At 34.3% G+C, this 26,239-nt stretch overlaps 1 protein-coding gene across 10 annotated transcripts in view; it reads right to left on the bottom strand.

The window, feature by feature from the left end:
* Positions 1-21,012: 21,012 nt before the first annotated feature.
* Positions 21,013-26,239, bottom strand: part of kst (spectrin beta chain, non-erythrocytic 5 kst) — a 446,615-nt gene continuing 441,388 nt past the window's right edge. For 7 of the 10 annotated variants that reach the window (XM_081759067.1, XM_081759061.1, XM_081759058.1 and 4 more), the window contains 3 exons: positions 25,531-25,635; positions 23,427-23,458; positions 21,013-22,153 (listed from right to left, as the gene is read on the bottom strand). In XM_081759067.1, the coding sequence (XP_081615193.1) occupies positions 21,902-22,153; positions 23,427-23,458; positions 25,531-25,635 (389 nt within the window). In that variant the 3' untranslated portion in view covers positions 21,013-21,901. The remainder of the gene's footprint in view (positions 22,154-23,426; positions 23,459-25,530; positions 25,636-26,239) is intronic. The other 3 variants (XM_081759060.1, XM_081759065.1, XM_081759066.1) reach the window with 3 other exon arrangements.

Genomic DNA, 26,239 nt, shown 5'->3' with positions numbered 1-26,239 from the left:
AAAATGGCGAAATTAAACCTAATTAATTGTGGATGAATCATGACCAAAGTTCCAGTTTTAATAATTTATATATTTTTTTATTAAATAAGCACAGGAAACAACTAAAATGTATACCTAAGATGTATTTTGACAAATACAGTTGAAACATAAAAGTCGAAACAGAATAAAACTAATGAGCTTTAAGTTTAACATTATCACAGGTTTGATTTTAACAAAGAGATATGCTCTTACACTTCATTAAAAGCATATTTAAGTAGTGTTTTCCAGTGATACAAATATGGTAGTTAGCTTAATTTCTCGTTTTCTTTGTTACTGTAAAGTTCATGTTATAAAGACACTTTTCTGACTTTCAATTTGGCAAAATCTCTTATTATTGCATCAATATCAATTTCATTCAGAATGTAATTTTCAATGGCCATCAAAGCTAGTCTATTTAATCGTTCTTGAGATATACTTGATTTCAAATAATTCTTTATTAATTTTAGTTAAACTAGTTCAATACACAACAAATGACAAAAGTGTGTGTCTTAATTGATATTTAATTTGTCCTCGATCCCGTGGCAGCACTTTAAAATCAGGTTCCTTCGCAAAAATTCTTTTCAGGGCCCTTTAGGCCTATAGAACAATTCAATTCTTTCATGTTTCTTTCCAACATAAACGTACGAAATCAGGCAGTAACACAATGTAAACACAAGCAAAGATGCACCCAAGATTTTTCTTTCCGGTTCGAAGATTTTTCGGAATAGCCTACAAATGCAAATAATTTTGTGTATCTGCCCCTGAAATTGTGCTAATTGAAGGATCCAGACTCTCAGACTACCTGTGCAGTGTTTCGTCCACACATATTTTTAGGGGGCCACTTTCCCCCGGGAGGAGATCAAAATAACACGTCTGTAATATAATAATAAATAAAAGAGTAGCAGCAGTGGCTCTCTGAATACTAAGTGTACCCCCCGGAAGATTTTTTCTGAAAGGAACACTGCACCTTGTAGGGATGCACACGAAACAAGATGTGTAGCTGTCTCGTCTCGAAAATGTGTTGTAAAAGTGATGTCTCGACTCGATAAATATATATTTCTCTATTGGAAGTACCGTGTCTCGACTCGAATTTTGTCTGGAAAATCCTGTCTCGATTCGTCTCGTGCGCATCCCTAGCACCTATGTCGGTGCATCCCTGAACACAAGTAAGTAATAATCAAAACTCTACTTTGCATTAGAATTATTACTAATTTAAAATATCGCTCCATCTAAATTTAATAACAGAGAATGGATTAATAATTATTGTTATACTGTTATAATAAAACAAGCATCTGTATATGCTGCTGTGATTGAAAGTGAGAGTACTAAAAAAAAATTACTTGTCATCCAAATGACCTTTCATCGCTTTCGATTATATCCTTTCAAGTTATATACTTATATGCCGCGTGTAAACATATTTTGAAATACATGAAATTTAATTCAGACCCGTAACAGAAATGACCGTATCGTGCCATTTTAATTCAACAATTAAATTACTGCAATCAGGTAAAATAACCTTACAGTTTCAAAAGAATGTCGACCTGCAAATGCTTCGTTTCGATAAAATGCTCACTTGGTTTTATATCGTTGCTCATTATTATTACATGAAAAACAAAGTACTATTAAAAAGTGAAAGCACACATCATTATAAATTTAAAAAATAAAACAAAAACGAAATGACTTAGGATAGAAATGAAAATCTTGACGAACGACAAATGAACTAATAGATATTAAACAAAGTGAGCATTAAGCAGTGGACAGCGATTTGAGCCATTAGGAACTTAAGTTAAAATTTCCCTCAGAAATGATTTTTAAAAAATCCATTTGTACCGCCCGTCTTTTCTTAGTATTCGCTCCACTCCCGGGGCGAATGGACAAGAAAAGCCTACTTGCTTGCATGGGGGCCCGAAGAATTTTTTAGAGGGGTCATCTTCCTGGTTGGTATATTACGTTTGGTATTTTTATTTGTATTAAGAAAATCTTAAGAAATTATACATATATATTATACTTGTCGTAAGCCAGGTGGGGCCCGGTCCCCTCGTCCCCTTTTGGGCGCCCATGCTTGCTTCAACTTTGATAATGTGAATTTCATTTACGGTGATTTTTCTCAACCCTTAACTGAGGTCATTGAACCAAAGTACTATGCGAAGACACTGTTTAAGACAAGATGGAGGAGCACCCTTGGAGACATTTCTTTTTACTGTGATAATGCCACCCAATCCATAAGCAATACTTGCGGTTGAATTCCTTTCGTTTGTTGATCCATTCGGATTTTAAAGACATATTTGGCAATGATATTCTCTAGCAAGGTGTCGGAAGGATTGTTGAGGAAGGAATGAAGAGTCTGTTATATTTGTATTTTGTGCATATGGTGGGATTGTGGAAAGAATACCACTGTCTTTAGCTCTACGGTCATAGTGCTTAAAACAACATCTATTGGAAAGCTAAATTTACCTTCATTTTATCTCATATTCGTAAAATATCCCTTTTCCCTCTTTAAAAAGGTCTATCCTGTGCCGTGGAAAGTTTCCTCAAACTAGCATCACTTGTGCGTGTGGTATTGGCATCAATTGATGTACGAGTCCATTTCATTTGTAAAGGGTGTTTTACAGCCAACCACGCAAAGATTCGACTTTATTGTCCTTTTGATGTATTTTATCCATATCTCAGTCTGTACAATATTTATTTGAAGCTATATGAGGAAAATTTTTCATCATAATATTTTTTTAAATAAATATTTACATTTAAAACAAAATTCATTTTTCTAATTTGGCTCCCTGTTCACCTGGCGCCTCCTGCGAACGCGTAGTTCGCAGGCTTCAAGATCCGACCCTGCAGTAACAATGAAATTCTGTATTACCGCCCGATTATCGTTGTTGTGGAAACATTCATCATGATATGACGTAGGGAAATGAGTTACATTACGGTTCTAAGATCTAATATCAAAGTTGAAACATCGCAAGTAAAACAAAAACATGTAATAGCAAATAGTTTTGAAAATAATTTCAGTTTAAACTAGCTGCGACTACATTTAATTCAAAATTAAACTTCTGGAGTGCAACATATGAGCGTAGCTAAAAGTAAAAATCAATAAGAACAGTCGGGATTTGAACCTAAGACATACAAGTAGGAGTTCCTAACACTAACCATTCATCTACTATATTTTGTTTACTAAAAATATTTTCCATGCAGCAAAATGCCATTTCACACTGAAACATTAACAACATAAGAACAAAGATTTCAAGAAATTTTTGCCAAAGCTTATGTATTAAAGGTATCCTGGTATTCGCCCAGTGGTACTGCAAAATCACTAGTCAGGATGCCTCGTATCGAAATTTGAACCGGGAGACTCTCAATTACGAAGCGTCAACACTAACCAGTAACCTTCGTTCGCTCAGTAAATGTCTTCAAATTACTTTTCTGTAATTATTTTTCAAAAATGTTTATTATTTTCATGAAGCAAAGAGTGCATCTTCTACTTGGGTTGAGAACTATATCTACTATACTTCTAACAGTCAACTAATAGTTGATGTTCATTATTTCTATCGATTTTCTACGTCTACTAAGTTATTTCAATTTTTTATAAGTTTTCCCTTCCGTTTATGACAATGATTAGAAATGAAGGCTCCTCTTCTTATACAAATCTTGATCATTGTAACGTTTTTAGTCAAAATTCTGAATTATTGAAAATATTTAAATTAGTTAGAATGAAGAGGATAATACTAAGAAACATGGTTAGAAAAAAAGAAACATTGTTGTTTAACGAATTGATAAAATCAAGCTTTTTCAAAACATAAAAAAATACTGTATGGTATGGGATGATCATGGAAAAAGTAAAAATAGCCATCGAGGACACACTAACCAACTACTGTACGCGGATAAGTCTAGGTTTGTTAACTTGGTAGACGTATATGAAGAAACCACTAACAGAAAATAGCTGATAGCTTTACGCCTAATCATCTCAGCGACCTCGAAACTACGAACTCTACATTAAGGGTCTTCACTACAGCGAAATTAAACTACCGCTAATTTTAGAGTTTTTCTGTAATATCTTCAAAACAAATAAAGATATCCGAAAAGCAAAAACGTAGTGTACTAGACAATATTATTTTGCATGCGATACCGTCATTACAACTCATATATCTGCTTTCTATTTGCAACTGTCGATAAATTTAGCATTTTTTGCGGGTTCTGTAATTAGCGGCATAACCAAAACAGATAGGTGAATTGTGGTAAAGGTATCACATGCATAAACATATTGTCTAGTTCACCACGTTTCTGCTTTTCGAATATTTTTATTTGTTTTGAAGATATTACAGAAAAACTCTAAAATTAGCGGTAGTTTAATTTCGCTGTAGTGAAGACCCTTAACATCGCTTGTCGTTTTCGATCATTTTATATGTTACTCCCTTCCATTGTCCGACGCTATGCCTTACCCCTTATCCCAATGCATGAAAAGCAAATAATATTTTCGCAAACACCGCGAGGGGCAGGGAGGGAGTAACAGAACGCACACAGCTCGCTGTATGGCTTTAGGGCAAATACCTAAAGGCATAAGCAATAGGCCACTTGACCAAGAGCAATGTTGCTAAACGTAAGACAATGTAAGCCCACGCGCAGCCTGTCTCTTCGCGTGGCATTACCTTCGACACAAAATCACTGACCCTTCGAACAAGATAACATTGTTGCGCTCTCAGAGTCAGGTTTTAATTGCATTTGTGTTGAAGAAATGAAATGAAATCTTTAAGTTTTATGTCCCACGGTTGTGCCGGTTAGGCTAAAGGAGATGGTGATGATGAGTAATGAATGAAATGAAGAGAGTGGGAGGAAATAGGAGAACCCCGAGGAAACCGACGCACATGGTGTTCGTCCGCCACAAAGTTCAATTAGCGGGGACTGGGATCGAACCCGAGGCCCCAAGCACTAGAGGTGAAAGCTCTGTCACTGAGCCACCGCGGCCCTAAAGGAAAAGAAAAGAAAAGCGCACCCAAGACAATACCTCTAGAGTTGTGGGGAAACTTGTCCAAATAGACTTTTCTTTTTATTTACATTTAAAAAGATATAAAATATATTTCCATGATGGAATAAAATTCCACTAATATAATAGACATCTAAATTAGAAATAGCAAAAACAGCTGAAAGTAAGGAGAAAGCAGTAATTTCACATCAGGTTCCAAAGAGATAAACAGCACCGAGTAAGCAAACAACAGCGTTACTCCTCCTGTGGTCCTGTCCCGAGCATGTGTCAAAGGTGACGTCATTGCACGATATGACGGAAACGCGTTCAGTGATGAACTTACCAAGCCAGTAACTACTGTATTTACACCACGGAGTCAGACACTCTATAAAGTGCCTTTTATCTATACAGGATTATGCGCGATCAACATTATAACTGTTACATTTTTCATTCTCTGTTGCAAGAAAATAATTGACATAAGGATAGGACCTGTACTTAAACGCAAAATTACATAAACGGTCTGGTAGTTTTAGTTAGAACGATCCGTCAAGTGGAGGTGGGGTAAGTTCTCAAACATTTAAATATACGACGTCTTATATACTGTAGGTGCACTACGCAACCAGTTACTAGAGAACAAACCCCGAAGTAGGACTGCTATCAAAACGAGACAATACGAGACTATTTACAGTATTAGTCTCCTTTCAACCGACAAATAGCGGTCTCAGTCTCGTCTCGATAGTTCCGAAATAAATTATTTGAAATTATTCCACACTAAATTCGACAGTAGATAAATAAAATACACCTCCAATAGTTCTCCTTATTGCTTCAGAATATATAATGGATGCACCATTTTCTACTAGATAAAGTATGAATTAGCAATTCATATACAACATTCAAAAATACATATGTCTGTTTCCATTAAATATACTCATTGTTTCTTAAATTATTTATTTACTAATTGAAATACCCGGCGTTGCAAGGGAAGAATAGGTTTATATTTCAAAGATATATTTGAGATTAGTTTTCCCAGTAGAATACATATTTGAATCGGAATGAAATAGTACGAATCCATTTCCAGCAGGAGCAAATGAATTAACTTGCCGCTAACGAAGAATAAAAACTTGGGCTTTTATGGTATCGGGAGTGTCATTATTCACTTCAGCGACCCCGAAAACTATTGAATAGACACTCATATCTTTCAATTAGGAATTTTTAGGACCTCGAAAGCTATGGATTTAACATTAATATCGTTTATTTTCGATTATTTTTACATGTCCCTGTGTCTCCCATGATACAGCTAGAGGTGATATGGGTTTCGATTCCCGGCAGGAGTCGTGTAGTTCGGGTTCCACGTTACGTCGTAGATTCATATCTTGTATAGAGTCACAGCTGAAAGACACGCTGAACTCTATATCACCTCACCTCGTGAGATATTCTATTTTTGCATAATTTCTAAACCACTTCTCTTTCTTTGAATCTCCTCCTTCCTCTTAGGACACGCATAGGTTCAAACCGAATCTTTCTTCACGGTTGGAGGACGCAAGGCTGCTGTACCATACGCGTACAACCCTTATGAGTTGCGCAGTTTGAGTAGCACGCACGAATAAACCAAGCTTACGTTTATTATATATAATTAATAAAATCTCATATTAGGACTAACTTCGCACACTAAACTTTTAACAATGCGACTTTTTAAATTCTGTTCATCATCTTTATTATTATTATTATTATTATTATTATTATTATTATTATTATTATTATTATTGCAATAGCTATATGAAGCCATTATCTAGGCCAATTTCGTTAATACACACCATTCAGCAACCGGTAGTTGTAGAAATCAGTCTTTTGCAACCGCAATTGTTAGCTCAATCGGTAGAGCGCAGACTTATGGATTCAAGGGTTACGAGTTCGAATCTAGCCTAAGTCAAAAGATTTTTTTCTGATATAATTCTTGAGATTGAAATGTTTCTCTCTTCATCTTTATCTCGTAATTCTGAATAGAGATGTTTGGATGTGAAAGAAAAAAGTATACTACGATATAAGAAAAGAAAGATAAATTAGATGATACCTTTTGCAATTTTTAACTATATTTTCACCCATCTAGGACGTTTCTAAAAAGTTCAGACTTCTAGACCTCCTTTTCGCTCTCTTACGTGTCCTTTAACTAATTTCTACAATTACTTATTGAGTCTAATTTACTTATAATTACTTATTGAGTAATTATACATATATTACAGATGTCTTATCTCTTTCTCTTTTCTCTACATCATGTCTTGAGATGAATGTTTTGACAATAGGTTACAGACACGATTTTACAAAATAATTCGATCTGCGATATCAGTGATACATATTGTGGAGTTTAACTTAACATATAAAGCAATAAATAGAAAAACTGAGAATACGAATCTTTTCGTGCACTGATGCTTCAAATCTTTGTCTTTACTCCCTATACCTATGTTAATTCCCTAGTCAAAATAAAAACTCTTCAAAATTAATAAAACATTCTTATACAACCATCCCTTCCTTGGAGTACTGCGCGGTCCATACCCGTCACTGCGATGTAAAGGCACTTATGGCGACGAGGATACAAATAAGCTTACAGGAAGAAGCTTGATCGTTCCGAAGATCAAAATTGAAGTAACTAATATTTGGCTTTTAGATTCAGCTGGCGAGACAGTGTAGCGGTAACGTAATGGAGTTACGATTAATAAAGCTGTCCAGCATGGGTTCAAACCTTGGTCAGGCCAAAGCTCCATTTTTTACAAAGTGATAGTGAAGAATCGATTTCTCTTATTAGACGTGTAATGCTTAAGAATGTGGAGGTAAACACCTTTATCATGATAGAGACGATTTACGACTGTTGGTTGGGGAAGGGCAAGGGATTTACCAGACATTCGAAACACTTCATTAATCTGCAGTAAACATTTTTCGTGCTATCGTTCTTAGAAAGAAATATTACAGCATTTGTTGGACAAAGTTTATGTAAAGCAATCGGTGGTGTAGTGGTAAAGTATCAGACTCCCACGCGGAAAATCGGGGTTCGATTCCCCGTCGGGTAGTATAACTTTTTCGCATAAAATAAATGCTGCAAACAGAGATTTATCCTCTGTTAGAGAACTTACAAAGCATCTCTGGCGAGAATTGGAATAAACAGTGTGTGCGTTCTTCATCATATACTGTAATGATAAGTGTGTTTGGTATTTATATTCGTCTACCTCTTTCTTGACGTTTCCCTATCCTGTCTCTGCATCTTTCACTTCTCCCACCTCTCTCTCTCACACACACACACAGTTGATGTGCGTGTGCATGTTCCAAAGTTAAAACGGAGCAAGAGACCGATAGACCTGGTCTGGAAAATGTAATTAACTGGCAACTTCAGCGTCGAGTTTTTGTGCTCTGGGGATAACATCTCCATCCTGGTCCCCTCTGAAAGAAATACTGTTTAAACGCAAGGGAATAAGCAAAATATCTTTTTTATCATCTGGGTTACCGAGTCTCAGTCAAATTACCGGGTCACTATAGCTTTGAATCCTCGACCAAGTGGTGGTCCATAAGCTAACCAACATCATCCGACAGACACTATGATCCGTTTAAGCTCTAGCGTGTTCATTCTATCTGTGCAAATTACAACGTTATATCCACAAGAGAAGAAAGTGATGCTGGATGTTCGGAACAGATAAATCTTCGGAAAAGACTAGAAAATGGCAACCTCTTTGGTTATTTTTTTAAAAAAATATTTATACTATTTCCACACAAATTTGTTTCCATCCTATAATTCAATGTGATTTATTCATGTTGAAATTTGAAACATGCAATTTCTGCTACATCTATAAGGAACATCCAATTTTCCATTTGAACATTTGTAATTTTTCATTATGATACGGTTTGGACTTTTAATATAGCATATTTCTGATAAAAAAAATACCAGTAAAATAGCACTCATTCAATTTTATATTTCTTTCTTTCTTCCTTTTTCTTTTCGTTTTTTTCTTTTTTTGTTCACTTTGCGTTAGTAGTCTGGAATGGAAGATGTAACCTACGCTACCTACTGGGTTTATTAGAATGTGGTTTACATCAGTACGTCCAATGAACACTACTGAATTTACAACTGAACCACGCGGAAACAAAGCATGTGTTAAACTTTTGACATTATCTTAGATGTGTCTGTGAGATCTACAGTTCTACTGGAAATTGAGTATGCTATCCTTTATGAAAAGACTTAATGAATGTTTCAAGCATCCTCTATATATCAGAATAGTCACGAGAAAAATATATAAAAACAAACGTTATTTCTATATGACTGTTGGATTTCTGGTAACGGAACTTTATAATGTTAGATTGTTTTCTTACTGCGTTTAAAATTCCAGATTTTTATCTGCTCTCCCTTTTATTTTTCTTCTTCTCTTGCCTTCTCTCTCTCTTTCTCTCTCTCTCTGCCTCATTTCTGAACCTCTGTGTAATATACATCCATTGGTTTCAATTTTTCATTGTATGTGTTTCAGTTTCTCCCTAAATCAACTTATGAATCTTGTTTCGTCTCGGTTTTGTTATTTCATTTTATCGATACTAATGCATGTGTAGTTTAAAATTAGAATTGCGTTCATGTTGTTAGGTAATTTTAGTATGGGAGAGAAGAAAGAAGGAGAGAGAGGGGGTCTCTCTACCAGACACAATTATGGGATAAGAAGGTGTATATTGGGTGGCCTAGCTGCACGGCGTTAGGTGTCGCAATTTTTTTGATGCGGAGTGTACCAAGGAAGTAAAAGTATAGTTAATCATACTACTACGACTAACCGCTTTCCACGTCATCCAGGAGGTACCGTGATCAAACGCGTTTACCACTTCTGCTTGAAGTGTTCATATATTTCTAGTTTGGTCTCTCAAATAAGAGCAGGGCCGTGCCGTGGAAAATCAGCGCCCGGGGCGAGAATATACGACGGCGCCCACATACATACACTCCAAGCAAATTTTCCTATCTTTTTCCCTTTTTCTCCCGAATTTTTCGCCCCCCTTACTTCGGCGCCCGGGGCCGTTGCCCCGCTCGCTTCCTTCCCCACGGCACGGCCCTGAATAAGAGTAAAAAGTTCTAAAATTCTTCAAACAGAAACAAAAATCATTACTTCACCATTTCGTTAAAACTTAAATATAGCAACAAATTTATTTTTTATATATTTTTAAGTACAGAGTATATAAACACTTCCTGAAGCATGCGAAGTGTCCCCAGTAGGGCTTCTCCAATTTACTTCGTTGCAACTTTTCCCCCACTATTTGAATATTGTAATTTTCTTTCACATTGATCATTTTTAGATATTAACAAATGTTTCCAGTTTCCTTTGCTCCGTTTTTCGTGTGTTTCTTATGTCATTTAATTTCTTGCAGAAATGATTTAACAATGCATTTGTCGAATTTTTTGTTATTATTTTATTATTATTATTATTATTATTATTATTATTATTATTATTATTATTATTATTATTACACAAAGGCGTGTCTTTCTTCGCATATATCAAAAGCTAAAACTACATGTCTTAGCACTAATGAATCTAAAGTAATTTTCATCACTTACATTAGTTTAGGCATTAACAACAACATTTTCTTGAGGACACATCAATCTTTCTTTGTCAAGATTGATAATTAAGGAGAAAGAAATGCCCATTTTATCACTTGATGTTAAATTAATTTTTGCAAGAATTACATTATAGTTTCTTCAACATCACGTGGACACAGTAACCACTAATGTACGTCAGTACTCTTAGCTTTTGCCATGTCATTTTCTGTTACGTCAATGTGAAAGGAAAATATCCATGATATTCTAATTAGGTTGCTAAGTCTTCCTTCCAATCAATCTTCATTACTGGAATATTTCTATGACGATTCGGTAAAAATGCTAATGTCATCATAGTTTGCATTCTTAATTGTGACTCAGTGGTAGAGCGTTCACCTCCGGTGCTTGGGGTCCCTGGTTCGATCCCAGCTCGCGCCGTGTGGACGCGCCATATGGTTAAGTAACATAAACAAAGCTAGGACAATAAAAAAAATTAAAGAAATTTTATTTTTATTAAAAAAAATTAAACGACAAAAACAAATAAATTGCATTTTTCCATATAACAATCCTGTTCATATACTTACCTAAACTCGTTGCACACACTCCTATACGGTACAAACAGGTAACAGGTAAGCATAACACTCCTCTTCCAAACTGCTTAGTGATTACAGACGAGGTTGTGCATCAGGAGCTGTCAAAGTAGTCAAGAGGAAAGAGCTGGGTGCTAGCGAGAAGGAAATAAAATTGTCCAATTTGCCTTACGCGGCAAATTATTAACGTGAAATTGGTGCTTTAGTGAAGACACCTCATTCACAACGTACTGTACAGTAGCATAAGTTCAATTATAAAGGTACAACAGTCAAATTCATCAGAAAAGAAAACTAGTTGACGAGTGTTTAGAATGTTTCATCATTAGACAGGTGCGGAAAAACCCTCAAAGAAGGGGAAGCGGAACAAGTCCAAAATCGCACAAGACCTAAAAATCATTTCGCAGCACTAGTTCTAAACGCCACTAGACCTAAAAATCTCTTGTGGCGCTACCATTGCGTCCGTGCCAAGAATACTATCAATCTGTTAGTCAAAGTTTTAGATATACTGTTTCATATTACAGAACCAGATTCTAGCTTAGTTCTTCCAAATAATTTGTATAAATACATATTCTATCGTTCTGAATTAAAAAATAAATAAAACCTATTGTCCTTGCTTGCTCTTCGCATGATAGTATTTCTATGGTCACAACATTTTAACTGCCTATAAAATTTAATTCCCAGATCTTTCATAATGTCTGTTTCTTTCTATTTCCACACCATTGGCCCGTATTAGTAACATTTTGTTATGTTTTAGTTATATACGTAATTAATTTTGCTTTCTTTGTGTTGATTTGAAGTAGATTATTTTTACACATATATTTATTGTATTGAACTCTTTTCTGTAGCAAATAGTTGTCATACTCGTAATTAACTACTCTGTACTCGTTACCATTATTAATAATAATTTTAGTATTACTAACATATCTGTTACCATTGGAATTAACTATTATTAGTAATAGTAATAATATATTTCAGATATGCTACATTTTTTGAGACCTGAGCCTTGATTGTACGTGAAGTTAAAATCAAAGGTTATGTCACGGACGGCAAATGATGGCTTAACACCCAAAACAAACTCATGGACACCCAAATGGGGGTTAGTCTGTTTTATGTTTTATTAAACGTGTTTAATAATTACAGCAAATTAATAATGATTATAATAGAATGTGAAAGAAAACACTTAAACGAACTAAGTCAACATGTTAAAATAATTAAAAGAACCTAATTAACCATTCATTTTGTACTCTCATTTGCTTAACTGGACGAACCGAAACCTAAAGGAAAAGTTTTCTGCCCAAATCTCATAAGCAGTGGAAAATTTTAATATTATAGAAATTGACCCTCCTTCCCTCTTAGAAGTGTGATTTTTCAAGACGCTGAAACATATATTTTATTACTTTTAGTGAAAAGTTCAAATACCGAGAATCACGCATTCAGCTTAAGCAAATCCTTCTTTACTTTATATTTTCTGAATAAGTAATGGGGAATTCGAACATTAAAGAAAGTGCCAGATCCCTTTGTTCTTTCCCTTTTATATGTTGATTTTTTTTTAAGTGGAAAGTTTATACGCCAAGTTTCATTTTACTAGCTTCACAGACTTGCGAGATACACTGTTCTTTGAAAAAAATCTTACTCCACCCTTTTTACGATACGTATTTCCAAAAATTCTTTCTTATATCCTGCTTTCGTAACGAAATTATTTTTTAAAATTAAAATTTAACGACTCTACTTGTAGTAGTACGCCCGGAAAGTCACTCATCTTAATTCTTTTATATAAGAGTACAGAAGATAAACATTGTCAAAAAAATGGACTTCCATGAGCAGTTTCCGATTTCTTATGACTAACTTATTCGTACATTTCCCACAAGCTGTGGTTTTAAATTCACACACTGTCAAGGCAAGTTTCAGAAAGGTAACAACTGGAAATAAATAATATATGTATTTATGTACACTCATGTCCAAAATTATCGTCGCATGTCTATAAATATGTTGTAGGAATATAATTTGAAAATGAATTCACCCTATATTTCTTATAATGGTAGTATGGGTATAATCGGCAGACATGTATGTGGCAAATTTCACGACAAAAGAGCAGTAAATAAGAACAATAAAACGAAAATAAAACTTTCTTGTACATTTAGCAACATTTTGTTTTACTCATTCTAATTTTCGTATTTATAATTCTTTTCCTATGAAATTTATCACAAATATACATTTCCCGATTATACACATAGTATCAGTATTCAAAGTATCCTGAAAAATCATTATCAAATCATATTCTTACCAGAAGACAACTATAGATATGCGACAATCATTTTCGACATGAGTATACGTGTGTAACATATTTCTTGTCTTATTGAAGCTTTCGTAACTTGGAAATACACTTTCGATTTGCTTTTAATATGAAAAAAATCCTGCTATCCTAGAAAAGTTTGCAGGCTACACCCCTAAATGACTATGTATTGGTTTCTTCAAACGTATTTGTTGCATATTACATTAGCAAGTTAGCGTTATTTGTTGATTTTTTCTTGCTTATACATATCAACTCTATCAAAACACACTGTGAAATATAGTAACTGTATTGCATAATATTCTTTGTTCTTTAAATTTACTGCGTTCTTAATGTATGCAGTCAGTATTTAATGTTCACTTGTGAAATATCTTTTGGGCTTTTGTCCTAATTAAATAAACTTTGGTGGGCTCGTGTCCTACCTTTGGAAAGTAAGAATGGGCTTTTGTCCCACTCTTAATTTGCTTGCTTTTAGAAAAGTCTGGTAAATTATGCTTTTTAAACTTTTTTATTTAATTCTTTTTTTAAGAATTTGTTATGGGTTACTCTATCTCCATTTGAAAGAAATTAATTTCTTAACCAATTATATAATTAATTCTTAGAATGAAATAGGTTATATAATGTAAATCATGTATAACTGCAGAACAGATAATGATAATAATTTTAGTAGTACAAATATAGCCGTTACCGTGGGAATTAGCTACGTTCGTAACATTATTGCCAACTAGTTACTGCACCGTCGAAATGTAGGTCTAGTGCTTATACTTTTAGGTCTTATGCCGTTTAGGACTTATGAATGTTACCCTACCGGAAATGCGTCTGTTGGTTGAAGAGGTGTCAGATAAGACAATGAGTAACCAAACTATTCGCCGTGTTTTGTGGAAAAATAATTTTCACGGTCGGAAGCCTCGAAAGAGATCCTACATTAGTGACAAGAATCATGCCACAAGGCTACGGTTTGCACAAGGTCATGTGAACAAGCCTCAAACATTTTGGAATCAGGTAATTTGGTCCGATGAGACGAAAACCAATATTTGGTTCAGATCAGGGTTTGAAAAAACCCGGGCTTTTTTGAAAAAGCCCAACCCACCTGGGTCCATATGGATTTTTTCGGGTATTTTCGGGTTTAATTGGTTTTTCGGGTTTAATCGGGTTTTTTCGAAATATTTCAATGTCTTTGGGGTAAAAGTGTTAAAATGTGATTTATATTTCAAGATTGTCATTGTCACAACCTGCAACAATTTTCTACTTACTGCTGTTTTGAAAAAATGGCCGCCATTTTGAAATTTTACATTCGATCACCGAGAAAATCTATACAGCAAATTTAGCATATCTCGTGCTTCCACCGTCAAAATTTCAACTTAAAAGACTGAAAATTGCGCTTCGAAGCGTGGATACTCGCTGTTTTGAAAAAAAATGGCCGCCATTTTGATATTTTACGTTGGCATGCCGCCAAAATCTATCCAGGAAATTTAGTGTGTCTCGTGCTTGTATTCTGAAAATTTTAACTTAAAAGGCCGAAAGTTGTACCCTGTAGTGTGTGTGGTAGAGGCAGACAAACGAGTTGAGTTGATTTTGTGTTTAATGTCCCTTTCAGCAGAGAGACGGGACCTACTGATTAACGTGGAATCCCAACCACATGAGCTCCCTCCGAGAATAAAACCCGGGTCCCACGCCAAAGACGCGTACACTAACCGCATAGTCATGAAGGAGCTCGGCAGGCAAACGAACAAATGTAGATCAAGTTATCCAGAAGCCTGACTGACGTTCGCCAAATATGAATACCAAAAGGGGTATATTAATTTAAAACGAAGGTAAAATTCATGTTGTATGAAATAAATAAATAAATGTTTTAAAATGTTTATAAATGGTTATATGAAATTAACATCTTCCAGCGTAAATAAACCTGCCATATTTTCTCCATGAGAATACGAGACACCTCAGATCTCCCCCTTAATCAACTTTCCAACACAATGCAATGAACTCTAGTCTGGTTATGAACAAAAGTATAATAGGCCGCGGTGGCTCAGTGGTAGAGCGTTCACCTCTAGTGCATGGGGTTCCTAGTTCGATCCCAGCTCGCGCCAAGTGAGCTTTGTGGTGGACAAACATCTTGTGCGTGGGTTTTCTCGGGATTCTCACGTTTCCTCCCACTTTCTTCATTCCGTAATTTCATTCATTTCTCATGATCATCGTCACGTTGAGCATAGAAGGCATAACCGTGAGACTAAAACTAAAAGATTTCATTTTATTTATGTTTTTTTTTTTTTTTTTCAATAATATAATAGGCGAAAGTTCACTAAGCAGCAGCTGCTTTTCTGTGTTCGTACCCTGCAATTAATTGTATACACTGAAGATGCCTAAAAACTTAAAGATGTGCTATAAAAATGCTTTACAGGAAAACAATATGCAAATTATTTAAATCAGTAATACAATCTACTTTCAATATTTTTCGCGCGTTTAGCAATATTTATTTACATGGCTGTATTTGCCAAAATTACGTTCGTCAGTTTAATCTGATGAAAAGCTGATTTTTCTCCTTGTGTCGTGTGTAATTGTCAGGACCAGATTTACATTTTTCTAAGACCTGGATCAAAGCACAATTCTGTGCCCCAAGCCTCTGAAAAATATTATAATTCTTGTTAACTTATCTAATGTGTTGCTGAAGAAAAGGTTAGTCATCTTCCCTGTGTTTGTAAGTGTAGAAACACTCAAAGCCATCTTATTATATATATATATATATATATATATATATATATATATATATAGATATATATAGATATATATATAGATAGATATAGATATATATATATATATATATAATATGTGTGTGTATGTATGTATGTTCCGAAGAGTATCCGAGTTTCCATCAAGTGCAAGGGAAACAGAAGCATTGCAAATTTCGCTCGCTATCAAGTCGAACAGGGTGGTGTTATAACTTCCTCGAATGCAACAGCGTACTGTTCATTCACTAATTACAGGATTCCCAGCCAATGTCAGAATTTTTTGTTTTTCACTTTTCGAATAAGCTGATATTGATAGCAGAAATGGAACGGAGTTAAAATACGGGACATTTCCCTGTCCCGATTCCAAACGGTTCCAAAAACTGGACATTCCCGTTTTTTTACGGGACGTATGGCAGGCTTAAGCGTAAAATAAATAGTTTTATTGTTGAAGTATTCATTTCCGATCCTTGCTTTTAATTCAGGAATTTCTCGGGCACTTCTTTCACGGCGTGTACATCAAAATTTCCACTAATACGGAAATTTGAACTCAGCACTTGAAATAGTAAGCGTTACATAGTCTTCCGAACCCCGAGCATTAAGCTTCTTAAATTTGACAAGAATATTTACGCTACTGCTGGGGTTGATTCTACAGAATACTTATTTGAAGAGTAGCAACAAATGACTGAATTAAACTGTTATTGTTGGAAAACCAAATTTTAGTTAAAGAACCTTGTTTTACATCAAAGCTAAGAAATAATACTAATAATTTTACTAATGTATTTACATATATACTATTAGAACCGGCACCTATGATCTGAAACCCTTCAAACGTATGAGTGATAATGTCCCTCGGTGTCGCCAAGTCGACGAGCATACTATTCACAGAAAATATTTTCTAAAGTACAAAATTTCTTATTTTACTTGAAATAGGCTATAAGCATAATCCATACATTAATTTGTTCTACAACTATCTCAAGCTAAGTTTTTTTTTTTTTTTTTTTTAAATTCATTTAGTGTATTCAGAACTTTATAAAGGTCTTAAGTTGAATGTTGTTGTATACCTTAACGTGAAAGCCTCTAATTCGCCCAAGGAAACCAAGGAAATTCTAAAATCTGATAAAAATCACTTACAACGTGATCACCTTAGTTGTATTAGTAATATACTAACAAAATAGGTCAAAAACCCAGGTGGGTTTTAAAGTGTTTTTTTTTCAGGTGGGTCCAACCCGAAAAAACCCGGTGGGTTTTTTTCGGGCTGGGCCCACTTGGGCAAACCCTGGTTCAGATGGAGTGCATCGAGTGTGGCGGAAGTCGAATACCGCCAATGATAAATGTAAGACACTTTCTACTGTGAAACACGAAGTTGGGTCAGTTATGATGTGGGCCTATATATCCAGCAATAGAACTGGAAACCTGCAGTTCATTGATGGCACAATGGACAAATGGGTATATAACGATATATTGAAACAAAATGTGAATCAAAGTGCTGTGAAAATATGATGCTTGGGGAACAAGTTCATATTCCAGCAAGCTAATGATAGTAATCAAACGGCTAGAACTAACTAAGACTGATTAGTTTGGAATGTGCCAAAGGAACTCGAAACCTCTCCTCAGTCAGCGGACCTCAGTCCTACAGAAAATCTGTGGACAATGTTGTAAAAGGTGATTTAAAAATCAGATCTCAAAAGGGCTGTTCAAACTGAATGGGGAGAAATCAGCACACAAACATGCCAAAACCATGTGAAGCTGGCCTAAAGACTAAGGGTGGTCAACTAAGTACTAAATTCAGTGGACATGTTTCCCAAAAAGGAGTGGTTTGTTTTACAGGGTGTCTATTAAAATACCAAAATGAAATTTCGTGACATATTCTTTACCAAATCATAAAATTTCGAAACTAATAACAAAAAATTCAAACACTAATAACAGTACCTATGTTCATTAGCACTTCTTATATTCTTTAGCAGCTGAAGAACAATCTCAAGAGCAAATTTAGGTGCGATTTAGGCCGAATTTTCATGCATGAGATAGAATCGTGCTTTGCTTGCGATTTGGTAACGTCTAAAGTCGACCATAGACATTATGACGGTGAATTTTGACGTTATATAGAACCAGGGACGTACGCAGGGGGTGGGTCCTGGGGGTCCGGACCCCCCAAAATTACGACTTTTATGTAAATTTAGCCTAATTTTAGGTGCAACTTTAGGAATTTTAATATAAAATATCCTCATATTAAGTTTGGACCCTTCCCGAAATAAATTCCTGCGTACGCTACTGTATAGAACAAAAGTTTCCAGTCTCTACTCATATTTGCACAATAAAAAATCGTGACCCAAAAGCTAAATTTCGTGGCTTTTTCTTGACTTTCATGACCGTTTTCTGATTTCGTGACTGATAGACACCCTGTTTTATATATGCTAGTTTATGAACAGGATTGTTACATGGGAAAATTTTTATTTTTGTTTTTCTCGTTTAATTTTTTTTTAGTAAAAAAAAATTCATGTATATTTTTCACTATCCTGGCTTTGTTTAGATTATTTTACCATATGACGCACCATGTATTGTTTTTTGGTTGGAATAAAGTTCTGTTTTAGTTATAAAAAAAAAAAGTCAACTTGTATGAACAAGACTGTTACATACTGTATGTGAAACGATTACTGTGTGCCAGTAATTTAAATACATTACTATGAAGGTGGTCTAAATAACATTCTTAAAAATTCTGAATTTCAAACCAAAGATAGAAGTTTCCGGAAGATATTTGATAAGAAAGACGCAACTTACGGTTTTACATTAGTAGGATATAAAATAAAGATCTGTTATGACGACTCATGCAAAAATTGTGTGTTTGAGAAGAGACTGGAGATGGCAGTACGAATTTAAATTATACGCTGCCTCCAATCTCCTCTCAACAATGGATTTCCCTTTACCCTCTATTCTCTACTTAAAAACTTTAGTGTTGCAATGGCAAGCCATTTTTATTACATTTAACATTTGTATTAACGTGATAGTTTCTTGGTTTCAGTTTTAGTAGAGAGATTAGAGTGGATATTCTTGAGACATTTAGTTTACTGCAGAAAACCACTTCTCACTATTAACATTTCTACTCTATAGCGACCAACGTTAAATCGGAAATGGCTGTTTTCTGCCACTTCAGATTTGTTGAGGGTTAATAAAAGAGAAGATTGTACTTACTCGTAGAACGCTAAATAAAAAATAAATAAAAAGCTTGTCGATGTCTCTTACTGGTTTTGCTCTATATCGATCAATATTGAAATCGGAAGTTGCAGTGGATTTTATTACTTCTAGTTTTCGTACAGATATGGGTGGAGGTAAAATGCATTCTTGGAACGCTTAATCGATTGCAGGAAGCCGCTTCTCGCTGTTTTTGTATAGTAATCAGCGTTAAAACGACCACTTCCAGTGGATGGATCAGCTCAATCAACAAACTCAATTTCTATCTTTTGATTTTCCACATCCTGGTCAAAATTGATTGTGATCCATTAAGTTCTTGAGATTTTGCGTCTTCTGGACGGACAAATAAACAAAGTAAATATATAAAAGAGTTTGTGATAAATCAAACTTCTTAAAAAACACTGACGCTGTATGACAACCTCTATTGATATTAAACTAATACTGACGCACATCCTAATCAAACTGTTCATTGCGATAATACAAAAAGAACAGTACACATATGTGGCTACCACAGTTCGGAATTTGCGTCTTTGCACATATTTTAGAGGTCGATATGATAAACTTACATTTTGCAGCTACATCCCTTTTTTTCGATGAATGGGAGGAAGAAAGACTGTATTAACTGGTAGATTCTTACGATGTAAACAACAGTGTTTTCTAGTTATCATAGTCCCAAAGATTATGCTACCGAAACACAGAGCGAAGATTATCCCCTTTGGAATCCTTCCAACTGGTCTAGTGGCTAATGCGTGTGCCTTTGGTACACGTGGTCCCAGTGGGAGATTTCATTCCCCACACACACACAACCATTTATGCACAAAAAATTCATTTCACAATCATCCACTTCCATTTATTATCCGTCTCCTTTAGCCACTGTGGGATGTTAAATTAAATTAAATTAAAAAAAAAAATGGAAAATTGCAAAGATCAAGTGACTCTATGGGGAATCGCACTCGTTCTCTATCAAGTTACATTTCTATAATTTTTACTCTCAACGGTTTGTATAAAACCGAATAAAATTTTTAAACATTCTTAGCTGTTGCACTAAAACTTTAGATTTTTTATTTACTACATAAATTAAGACGTCTTCATTAACCTCAAGCGATTAAATAAAAGCTTACGCTTTTGTCATTCAACAAAAGACTGACAGAATTACTCGCATATAAGAGTAAAAACATACTAGATATGTGATTTATCACATATTTTTCCATTCATGAGTAATAAATTAATCTAATACATTACTTTTTAAAATATTAGCCACCATTATCAATCGTCGAATTTTGATTGCTTACAGCCACGATTCTCGAGACACAAGTTCAACAAAGACATGGAATAGGATGAATACGGCAGACATGAATTACAAAAATGACAACTATGTACACTAACGTTGATTGGTTGATTTGGAGTTCAACGTCCTTTATCAGTACCGAGACTACATTAGATGTGGACCTACAGCTTAATATAGACTTCGAATCACGTGAGCTCCCAGCAGGGATCGAGTCCGGATCTCCCGCGCCACAAACATAAGCTTCTTGACAATTTTAGCGTGGATTTCTCAGTTTACACTCGGGGCATCAACCTGCTTGTGTTTATAACATATTAAAAATTTGAATACCATCTTCCAAAGCAACTATACGCTTGGGGTTGGAAAAGTATATAGTGCATGCGAACTTCTTTCAGAGTAAAAAATAAAATTTGAAATATATAATTTGTTTATATTTTATAATAGATAATTACAGAAAATATATTTTTAGAAACTAAACTTCACATTTCTAAACCCTATTTACCTTACAAAAAAGGTAAACTACAAAATATTTATAATATATATATTTATATTCATTTATACTGATCCTTGTTATTAAAAATTTTATCGTACATTTTTTTATATAATAATTTATACAAAACATCAACGAAGACTAACAGTATTTCGTTTATTTTGTTTTTGACAAAAGAAATCAGTTAATAGATACTACCTTTATTTAAAGGGACAGACTTTTGGCAAGGGTTTGTGAAAAATATAAAGAACCAATTTTTATTTTTCGAGCTGAACATAAAGACTTTAGTACAAAATCACAGAAAAAGAAACATAATACACTTTTGTAATTATATAGAAGAAAGAATAATAATAATAATAATATACAACAAAACAATTAAATTACAAATTACACTCCACATAAAGGAAATGATAATAAGGAGAAAACAATTTACATAAATGTGTATTATCTCTCTTGTTTGGTCGAACTAATATTGTGGCATGAAACAAATAATAATAATAATACATAGTGGTCCCACTGATATGTGGACGGGCATTTACAAAAACTTCGACTTACATGAAGAAATACTTCTCTCCTTTTCATCAATTGGCCTGGTCATTTTAGAGTTCTTTTCCAGAAAGTTAGCGAACATAGTACAGACAATGATATCCTGGGTGCAGGTAAACGCGCTTTCCGAAGGTACAAGGTGCATTGACCGGCCATATACAGTGGTAAGTTTCTTTCTTAATTTAACGAGAAAGTAAACTACAAAAGAAAGATATGTATATTGCACAAGAAAATTTGATCATGTGGAAAGGCACAGATCTCCTCAAAGATGCGTTGCTTTCTTCTTTCTGAAGAGATTGCTGAGGACGTTGGTACTTCGTTTATCCTTTTCCTTCTCCTTGCGCGCAGGCGGTGGGAACTCGCTCTCGGACGAGCTCTCACTTGGCCTTCGTTGGTGCTCGGCTATCGAGTGATGGCGGGGAGGTTGTTGCTGCTGACTGCTGGGAGGCGCTACATACGGAGGTAACGAATTTGTACGAGATTGGTACATGCCTCTGTCATTTGGTGGCCGCTGCTGAAAAAAAAAGAAAAAGGTAAAAAATACGAAATTCAACGAAGATTTTCTGTATTATTTGTGCTATGTAATTATTAGGGCAAATTTAATGCAATCTTTTGATACAAGTAACGAACAAAAATGTAATCGTCAAAATGCGTGATTATGGATGGAATCATTCTTAACTCTCATTCGTCTTTTAACATGCTCCATCAATTTCTCATAAACTAGTATATATTGGCAAGTTTCCTCATTAAGAAGCACACACAGAAAATCCCTATATATGCTAGCAACACTTCCTGAACCTCATCACATTTGATCCAAACTTCTCTTCGAAATACATAACCACTCACATTACGATAAAAGTCAAAACGAACCGAGGACAAAAAGCTGTCGGCTCTTGCACAAAAGAAACGAAAAAAAAGTTGTTTCGGTAATAGTGTATGATACCAAATCCTAAAGAACTTCTATCAACATAACACAAGACCTTTTATCAACAATGACAAAAGAACACAATACCATTCAGTTGACAAAGAAAACCAAATGCTGCACTTTTGTTTCAAGAAGGAAAAATAATTTCCTTACTCTCAATCCACACAAAGAAACTATATAGTTTTATCTAATAAAAAATAAATAAAAATAGCAACAGAGAAGCAAAACATACCCATGGGTTATCAAGAAATATCAGTTATGAACTTAACTTTTCACCAATAACAAATCTCAATGTTGACATTGTTTCAAAGGAAAGAAAAAAAATGAAAGTAAACACGTTTCTGCAGCTTACATTACACCTAATTATTGTCTTGTGAACTACTAGCATTGTGCGGTCATGCCCTCTCTTATATACCAAAAAATTTATTTTCTGCTATAATAATCTACACCCCATTTACTACACGAAATCAGGTTCTGTTAAAGGGATCCATTGGACAGGCACTCTCCAAATCATAATGGTATCAATACGTTACATCTTTGAAAGTAGACTGAAATACTTCCTTTTAATAATTACAAAATACCAAAAAAGTTGGTATTTCAGTGAGCCCAAGATTAAAACACTGAAACAAAAACACTACTATTTATTTATTTATTTATTTATTTATTTTGTTTCAATGTTGAGACAATTGATGCAAGAAAGTTAGTAATTATTTTTCACTTCATATTATCGAAGTATATCAGCCTTCTCTCATTAAATGATGAAATAACGTTCGAATACAAAGTACTCCCATTATTTTGTCTTTATTACAGAAAGGAGGGAAAGTAAGAAATTACAGATGATTTAATATATAAATATTCTTACCTGTCTCATGGGAGGTCCTACATTGCCGTATGCTGAAAAGAGTCATGAATTACATATTAATATTTATATATATTAAAAATTTCAATTACATTGAGACAAAAAGTAATACATCGAAGCGAATTCTCCATGCATACCATATGGCCCAACAGGTTATTTTATGTACATAATGCACTTCCATGCTTGCATGCAAATATTTTTCACATGCACCCTTACCAGAGAACCTAGGCAGTAAAAATAATAAATTGTTAAATTATTACATCAATACTACGGTATTATACTATTATTTATATATAAAGTGCATTCAAATAAAATGTTTTAAAATTATGCTCCCCTAATGCATCACTCACGACTGTATGATAGGAAACTTGTTGAAACAATTCCTGTGTTCTAAATGAACGGTAGAAGTCATGTTTAATCGTTTAATTAATATATCGTGCAGAATTTGAGTTTGTATTCTACCTCAGGAGCAAATATCGAAATTCGATCCTAATATCTCGACATGTTAGCTAAATGAAATCTCATTGGATGATTGTTCCATATGTTTGTTATGGTTGAACAAAGGAATTTTGAAATATGCATGGAAGATAAATTGCTTACCAGAAATCGGGTATAAACAGAACACTTACACGTGCGGATTAAAATAAATAAATAAAAAGGAGGAAGTTGTGTTGGCTATTCTGGTGACGCCTTATCAAGTAAAGAAAGAAGGAAGAAAGTTAACATTGAAGACACGAACGTTATGACTAAGGAATGAATATTATCTGACCCTATATTGACTTCCAGAGCCACGTAAGTATTTAATATTTAATTAATGTTTCTATCTGAATTTTAATAAATATTATTATATAAATAAGAATATTGAAAATAAATCTCAATTGCTGGCATTACATTTAGTGCATACGTAAACGTTCTAAATTGAAGTTCTGCAAAATTTGAATTAAAGTATCACAGTGCTAACAGAAATCGTATCAGCATCTCAATCGTACACTGTAAAGCTTTTTTTTTTTTTTAAATGAGGTAACCTACATTCCACCTAAACCTACCCCTTACAAGTAATTTAAAAATACTTTTACCGAACAAGTGTATGTGAACAGTTAATATTCTCGTCTAGCAAATGAGTGGCCTACGTTCTAATTCTGCGGGAGGAGTGGGGACTATACTGAATGAGTTTTCAGTTCAACCAGACGAACGTTCGAGTGGTAACTTTAATATTCACAGTCTCTACCTGTGTATTGAATATTGCAAACAACTAATTGAATAAAAGCATTTACTTTCAAGCTTGCTACTTCCAGTCCTCTTTATCTTAGAATGAATGCTATTCTGGATATAGCAGTGACGCGTCGAAATAAATTGTTCGATTGTTGAGATATAACAATCCTAAACAATGATTAGATAAAAATTAATTTTGACAAAACAATAATATATGATGTTCTATTAGCTGGGAACAATTCAAGATCGCTTAAGGAATCGTTAGTGAAAGAAGGACTAGGAAAACCAAGAATGGGAATTAATGGAAACATTAAAAATTAAGATTCCAAAATATACTTTACATTTAAACTGGCCGAAGCTTAGCACTGAATTCACCTGAAAATACTTTAAAAATAGACATACTGATGGAATAACAAACAAAATTGTCCAGCGAAGTCTCTCTGATTGTATTTTCTTTTCAATATTAGTATATCTAATGGTTATTGTCTTCCATTAACTGATAATTTTTACACTCGGACTTGACTCGATAATTAATATTCTGAGATGTTTTCTTATTCAGGCGATTAACCTATAAAAATGACCACTACAAATAATTCCGATATCTCAAGCCTACTATCAAACAGTCGTCGTGTCATCAAATAACTTATTTTCACTGTATAACAACACTCATTGCAACAACAAAAAATATTTTACTTAAAAGAGAAGTGAGAAATATTTACAAGTCCATTGCCACTCTACAACTTTAAGAAAATAATAAAACACTTAAAAAAGAAAATAAAATCAAAAGAAACAAAAATGAGATAGGTCCACCCAGCAGCAATCTATAGCAAAACTAAAAAAAAAAAAATGAAAAAAAGCTGAAAACTGGTCAGGTACATGAGTGCAGTGGACTAACCGTGGAAATCTCCGCCATCTTGCCAGTCTCGCTCTGCATGACGAGGACTTGCCACTGGATGAGGGCGAAGAGGAGGAGCAGAGGAAGGGAGAGGAGGTGGGACATCTAGAAATTAAAAAGAAAGAACATCCATAAAGTGGTTTTGGATTTCTTATTTAAAAAAAAAAAAAAAAAAAAAATGCCCAACTAGCTATTCTTCCATCCCGCATAACAATCAGTGCTTTTCGGTTGGATCCATGCCTTTTTTTGTGTCAGTTAAGAAAAAGGTCAAGTATAAATCATTCAGCCTTTTTTTAATTTCAATATGAACATGTTAATCATTTTAAACATCAGATTTAATCCATAAGACAACTGACGAATTCTAATTTACGAGTAATACTTTGTCGTTACATGAAATAAATTAGAACTTAAAATTGCATATTTCTTATGTACGTATCTGGCATTATAAAATCTCTCTATCAAATTGGGTTAATTTGAAACTGACAAAATCTCAAATAAACATGTGTTCATCAAAGCAAACTGCTTATAATCAAGTACTAAACAGAAAAGACGTGAAATGAGATATTCATAAAAAAAACATTCACGATCAAAATATAAGCGTTTTTGGGCTGCTTTCAAAGACATGTGTACATTCCCGAGGAAGCCTATTAACACAGGAAGTATGCGAGATTATACAAATTGGCACCAAAATCTGAATCTCATGTTAATT

The sequence above is a fragment of the Thermobia domestica genome, chromosome 5 (genome assembly GCF_964235325.1).
Source record: "Thermobia domestica chromosome 5, izTheDome1.hap1.1, whole genome shotgun sequence".
NCBI lineage: Eukaryota > Metazoa > Arthropoda > Insecta > Zygentoma > Lepismatidae > Thermobia > Thermobia domestica.
This window is presented reverse-complemented; position numbering and strand designations above follow the sequence as displayed.